This window comes from Scyliorhinus torazame, chromosome 14 (assembly GCF_047496885.1).
Source record: "Scyliorhinus torazame isolate Kashiwa2021f chromosome 14, sScyTor2.1, whole genome shotgun sequence".
Classification (NCBI taxonomy): Eukaryota; Metazoa; Chordata; class Chondrichthyes; order Carcharhiniformes; family Scyliorhinidae; genus Scyliorhinus; species Scyliorhinus torazame.
Genome location: NC_092720.1, coordinates 166,931,547 through 166,938,648, shown reverse-complemented (window position 1 = coordinate 166,938,648; position 7,102 = coordinate 166,931,547). Strand labels below are relative to the sequence as shown.

At 45.8% G+C, this 7,102-nt stretch overlaps 1 protein-coding gene across 1 annotated transcript; it reads left to right on the top strand.

The window, feature by feature from the left end:
• Positions 1 to 610: 610 nt before the first annotated feature.
• On the top strand, positions 611 to 6,605 carry LOC140390189 (uncharacterized). The gene is made up of 2 exons (XM_072475137.1): positions 611 to 754; positions 2,022 to 6,605. Exon 2 carries the CDS (start codon positions 2,417 to 2,419, stop codon positions 3,626 to 3,628), a length of 1,212 nt encoding a protein of 403 aa, XP_072331238.1. The 5' UTR covers positions 611 to 754; positions 2,022 to 2,416; the 3' UTR covers positions 3,629 to 6,605.
• The last annotated feature ends 497 nt before the right edge of the window (positions 6,606 to 7,102 follow it).

Below are 7,102 nucleotides of genomic sequence, written 5' to 3'. Positions count from 1 at the left end.
GGGTGGGCTGTGAGTGAGGGGGAATGGGAGGGGGTTGAGTTGTGAGTGAGGGGAGATGGGGGTGTAGGGGAAAATGGGATATGAGGGGGAATGGGGGTGTGTGGGGGATGAGTTGTGAGTGAGGGGGAATGGGGGTTGTAAGGGGGAATGGGGGTGTGTGGGGGATGAGTTGTGAGTGAGGGGGAATGGGGGTTGTAGGGGGGAATGGGGGTGTGTGGGGGATGAGTTGTGAGTGAGGGGGAATGGGGGTTGTAGGGGGGAATGGGGGTGTGTGGGGGATGAGTTGTGAGTGAGGGGGAAGAATTGTGAGTGAGGGGAGATGGAGGTGTGAGGGACGGAACGGGGGTGTGAGGGAGAATGAGGTGAGTTAACGGGGATAGAGGTTGAGCAGGTTTAACGGTTGCGATCCTGTCCCCCCCCCGAGCGATTTCGAACCCCGAACGCTGGGCGCCCCCGGCCGCTGCGCGGAGAACTGCACCTTCCACCAGGCACCGCAGGCTGACACTGCCGCTCCTCACGGCGACATGCAGCATGGGTAATGTCGCTCTGGCGGCCAGACTGCGACTCCACACCGCCTGCGCAGAACCAGGCTCGAGTCTGCGAACTATCAAAGCCCCGCCTTCTAATCCGATAAATCAGCGGACTGAGCTGTTTGATTGGCTGTGTGTTGGATATTGAGGGTGTTTATTGGAAGCATTTCCCTTCTGATTTACAGGCTGAGTTTTGTTGATGGGTCATTGCTGAATATGAGAAGGTGAGGTGTCATTATCTGGGAGGGGCAGAGATACATTTATTGAAATGTCTTCTTTAAAGATTTTACATAAAGGCCTCGGCGTTTCTCAAAAGCCTGGGCTTGGATTTGATAGTTTTGCCCAGTGCTGTGTGTGGGAGCTGAATTTGGGATGTGCAGTCTGAGTGAGTGCAGTGTGTCTAATTTCCCAGGATAAACCAGAACCCTTCAATCAGTTACGCTGAAGCAATATTTATTTTGCTTCCAGCACTTCCTGCCCAGTGTGTTCAAATAATTTTGGAAAACAAGAGGAAAAATGTCAAAATCTCTATTAATCTCTGGGCAGCATGGTAGCACAGTTGCTTCGCAGCTCCAGGGTCCAGGTTCGATTTCCGGCTTGGGTCACTGGCTGTGCAGAATCTATGTTTTCCCTGTTTCTGCGTGGGTTTCTTCCAGGTGATCCGGTTTCCTCCCAGTCCAAAGATATGCAGGTTAGGTGGCTTTGGCCATGCTAAATTGTCCTTCGTGTCCAAAAACGTTAAGTAACGTTACTGCGTTATGGGGATAGGGTGGAGGCGTGGGCTTGAGTAGAGTTCTCTATCTAAAGGCTGGTGTAGACTTGATGGGCCAAATGGCCTCCTTCAGCACTGTAAATGCAATTTTACATAGATATAGAATTTACAGTGCAGGAGGCCATTCGGCCCATCGAGTCTGCACCGGCTCTTGGAAAGAGCACCTGAACCAAGGTCAACACCTCCACCCTATCCCCATAACCCAGAAACCCCACCCAACACGAAGGGCAATTTTGGACACTAAGGGCAATTTATCAGGGCCAATCCACCTAACCTGCACATCTTTGGACTGTGGGAGGAAACCGGAGCACCCGGAGGAAACCCACGCACACACGGGGAGGATGTGCAGACTCCGCACAGACAGTGACCCAAGCCGGAATTGAACCTGGGACCCTGGAGCTGTGAAGCAATTGTGCTATCCACAATGCTACCGTGCTGATCTGCTGATGTGTCAAAGCTCGCCTGACTCGACCGATTTCTCGGTGCAATATCTCCTGAGCGTTTTTGACATTAAACACACATTCTAAGTGTAAAACTGGTCTTCACTAGCACAACTTTAGCTCACAGTGAATTGCCATTTTACATCTTTTCCATTGTCCTCATTGTGGAAAATATCAGACTGGCACTCACTGTGGAAAGTCTCTAACTCAGGAGTCAGCCCCTTCAGCAAAGGAGGAAGGGAGTTGGAGGAAATCATGTTTCCATTTCCTATTTTACAGAAAGATTGCATTGTCCTACACCTGAGAATACAGAGAGGATGGACACCACAGATAGATCCTGACCATCACCCAAGGAACAACTGCACAACTGTGGGAAGACATCCGATTCCTTCACAGCATTGCTCAACACAAGAGTAGGTTGGATCATCTAGATAGAAATCGGTCAAGTCAGGCGAGCTTTGACACATCATCAGATCAGTAATGTCGAGCTTCTATCATTCATCGAGCCATATGAACCACTTAATTATTGCTACATGTGAGAGGCTGTTCAAGTGTGACTTCCATGGAAAGGCCTCCACCGGCTCCTATGATCTCCAAATAGGCATCTGAACCACAAGAAAGGCCATGTGGAAGGGAAACTATTCCAGTGTGAGGTTTTTAATAAAGATTTTGTGATGTCTACAAGGTTGCTGAGACTTCAGAGAATTCACACCGGTGAATCATGTGAGGCATGTATCAAATCATTCTCAGTTTCATCACAGCTCACCAAACACCAATGCATTCACACGGAGAAACCGTTCATGTGCAAAGTGTGCATCAAATCATTCCTGGATTTAGCAACTTTCTGCAGACACCAACGCACTCACACAGGGGAGAAACCATTTACGTGCGAGATGTGTGACAAATCATTCTCACGGTCTCAGAATCTCCGTGTACACCAACGCATTCACACGGGGGAGAGGCCATTTACATGCGATGTGTGTGACAAATCATTCTCTCAGTTAGCGGCTTACCACACACACCAACGAATTCACACAGGGGAAAAATCATTCAGATGCGAGGTGTGCAAGAAATCATTCTCGCTGTCAGCAAACCTCAGGAGACATCAACGTATTCACACAGGAGAAAAACCATTCAGGTGCGAGGTGTGTGATAAATCCTTCTCATCCTCATCAGCCCTCCTCATGCACCAACGCATTCACACCGGGGAGAAACCATTTACATGCAAGGTGTGTCGCAAATTATTCTCATCATCTTCAGATCTCCGTAAACATGAACGAATTCACACGGGGGAGAAACCATTCACGTGTGAGGCATGTGAGAAATCATTCTCAGATTCATCACAGCTCTGCAGACACCAACGCCTCCATACAGGGGAGAAACCATTCACATGCAAGGTGTGCAGCAAATCATTCTCGGATTTATCAACCTTACGCAAACACGAACCAATTCATACAGGGGAAAAACCATTCACATGTGAGGTATGTGACAAATCATTCTTGCAATCGGGGAACCTTCGCAAACACCAACGCACTCACACAGGGGAGAAACCATTCAGGTGTGAGGTGTGTGACAAATCATTCTCATTCTCTTCAAGTCTCCTCGTGCACCAACGCATTCACACCGGGGAGAAACCATTCACATGTGAACTGTGTAACAAATCATTCTTGTCATCTTCAGATCTCCGTAAACATGAACGGATTCACACCGGGGAGAAACCATTCACTTGTGAGGTGTGTGAGAAATCATTCTCAGATTCATCACAGCTCTGCAGACACCAACGCATTCACACAGGGGAAAAACCATTCAGGTGCAATTTGTGCATCAAATCATTCTCGGATTTATCGACTTTCCGTAAGCACCAACACATTCACACAAAGCAGTAACCATTCTGCGTCAAGATCAGTGACAAATCATTCTTTGACTCTTTGAGCCTCAGTGGACATCAACACCTTTACACTTGCCATGTGTGTGACAAATCACTTTTGAGGTCATTGAACCTTCTACTTCATCAGCTGATCCACACTGGAGTAACCTTTCAAGTGTGGGTTGTGATAAATCTTTTGTGACTTTTCAACCCTTATGGGCACCAGAGATTCGCATGGGAAAAACTCTTTGGCCACGATGTTTGTCACAAAGCTTTCATCCCCTCTTCCCAATTCCTGAAGCACTAGTGGATTCATACAGGAGAGAAACCATTCAGGTGTATGACAAGATGGTGTTTCTCCTGGTCCATCAATGCACTGACAAAGGGAGAAACACTATCGCTGTGAGTCCTGTAATAAAACTTTCACACAGTTGTCAAACCTCCTGGAACATAGGACGACCGAAACAAGCTTTTATGCAATCAGTCATCAGAGTGTGAATCGCTACACAAGCTCCCTGCAAAGGCTGTTCAGTGGTGTTGGGGCAAAGAATAAGCAGCTTTCACTCACATCAAACTAGTGACAACAACGGCAGTGCTGAAGTACTATGGTGTCAACGGTGAAGTCGCCCTGCAGTAAGATGCCAGTGAAACAGGACTTGGAGCAACTCTCATGCAGCAAGAACAACCAGTTGTGTTTATATCCGGAGTTTGGTTGGACTGCTGGTCTGTGCTGCAGAGCGAGGCCAACAGCATGGGTTCAATTCCTTTTTAAAAAAATTTAGAGTACCCAATAATTTTTTTTTTTCCCAATTAAGAGGCAATTTAGCGTGGCCTATCCACTCCCTGCACATCTTTTGGGTCGTGGGGGTGAAACTCCACACAGACAGTGACCCAGGGCCGGGATTCGAACCCGGGTGCTCAGCGTCTTAGGCACCAATGCTAACCACCATGCCACCATGTTGCCCTAGCATGGGTTCAATTCCTGTACCAGCTAAGGTTATTCATGAAAGCCTCACCTTCTCAACCTTGTCCTTTGCCTGAGGTGTAGTGATCCACAGGTTAAATCACCACCAGTCAGCTCTCCTTCTCAAAGAGGAAAACAGTCTATGGTCACCTGGGACTATGGCAACTTTACTTAGCACAAACTAAACGATGCTAGACACAGATTGAGAAAGAGTGTCTGGATATTGTCTTTACTTGTGAGCATTTCAACAGAACCTGTTTGGGAGAGAGAGAAAGTGATGGTTGAGTCTGACCACAAGACACTTCAAAGCATCTTTTTCAAACTGCTTCTACCTGCTCCAAAGTGTTTACAAAGGAAGTTACTTCATTTTCAGAGATATCATTTGGAAGTGAAGGACAAACGATGGAAACAGATGAACATCACCAACATGTGTCAAGAGCTGACTGAAGGAAGCTGATGAAGCTAGTACAGAGTGTGAAATCTTCCAGATTCAACAAGAACACAACATGCTCTAGAATCATCAGCCCAGCAAGAGACATTGAATCTGACAGACCAATGTCTTGCTCAGATCAAAGAAACACAAGATACAACTCTTCAGATGTTACAGGACGTTGTGATGGAAGGATGATCTGACATCATCAAGAACACACCTGTTGCTGTAAGAGAGAATTGGGCAGAAGGGATGAAGTGATCAGCCAAGATGGCATCTTGTACAAAGGGGCCAGGGTCATTCTCCCTCAAGAGAAGATGAAGCACATCCACACAAGCCGTTGAGGAATCGAGTGTAGTCTGAGGAAGGAAAGAGAAGTGCTCTACTGGTCAAACATGAGCAATGAGATTAAAGACCACATCAGTCAGTGCAGAGCTTGTAATGAACATCAAGTTAAGCAAGATAAAGAACTGATCATGACTCATGACATCCCAGACAGGCCATGGATGAAGCTTGGAGTAGACCTCTTCACTCTCACTGGAATTGATCATCTCGTCAGTCAACTGATATTCAGACTACTGGGAGTTAACAATAAGATTGTAGAACTCTTGAAAGCACATTTAAGTTGTCCCTGTATTCCTGACATTGTGATGCGTGACAATGGCCCTCAATTCTATAAATCCTGTAAATCTCTATGACTCTTCTAATTCATGGGTGAAGAATGATTGGAAAATTCAGCACCACACATCATGTCCACACTTTCTCCAGTCAAATGGAAAGGCCAAGGCAGCAGTGAAAAAAGTGTCAGAGATCAAAAACTGACTATATCCAGCATAGATGTGTACTCAGCAATGTTGGAGAAACACACCTACTGATGGTATGAAAAGTTGCCCAGTTCAGTCACTAATGTCACACTGCACCCAGACTGCTCTTCCAACATCTAAAAAACACTACTGAGGCCAATAATAACATGAGTGAGTGACGAGATCAAAGTGAAATGACAGAAAGATAAATTTCACTTTGATAAATGTCAGAGCTGAGAGCGGTCAGAGTAAAAACATTCAACACAGTCAACAAAAGTCAGCTCACTGGGCAACTTGAGACCGGAGTAGAAAAGTTGTCACCTCGACCGTACACAGTGAAAGTGAACAACCAGATCTATCATCACAACCGCAGACATCTATGTACAACTGGAGAAGCTGCTCCTTCACAGCAGACAGCTGATGAGGCACATCTGATTTCACCAACTAAACAAGAAAATGAACGACCATCAGTCCCAGAGGTTAACCGGTCCCCAACAAATGCAACAGATCAGCAGCAACAATTACCACAGCAACAGCACTCATCTCGGCAACAATGTTCCCGAGAAAGACGTCACCTCAGGAACCAGCAGACATGGATAAACAGCCAACAACAACTCACACACGTCCCATAAGACCGTAACACTTTAGAAGATTGTGTGAACAATGTGTGTGAAGGTAGAAACTAAATTGGAACAGATAGAAAGAACGGTTTTGTTTTCATGTGTGATTAATTTCTTTCTGGACTATGTATGTGGAGCAATTTGTAAATGATAATAAATGTGATTTTTTTTTTAAGGAACAGCTTGATATTTGGATTAATTCCTTAGTACACTGTGGTCCAATATTAATGTGACCTCAGATGGCATCATTCATAAATAAATGTTTAAGACAGTAACCATTTGACATGCCACATAGAATACTGTTCAAATTAAAATTGCTCCATATATTTCTGGAATAAAGTGAGTTTCCTTCAGCTTGGGTCACTTTGAGCAGATGATCAGGTGGGGATTTAAACTTGTCATTGTCATGTCTGAAAAAACCTCTTATTGCAGCTGCTGTCTCAGTTCCCCTGGTAAACGTTTTAACAGATTTCTAGTGTGGAATAGAATTCTGCATCCTCGGAGGCTTTCAAACTAACAACATCAGTGTGGGATATGTAGCCTCGGATATGTTTGACAGACGATGAGAAGAGGAAGACCCGCAGCATCCAAAGCAACGATGTGGAATCAGTACTTACAGGAGAGGCACCAGACAACAGTGCAGCGGAGGGAGGGACAGCGAGGGGAGAAAATATTG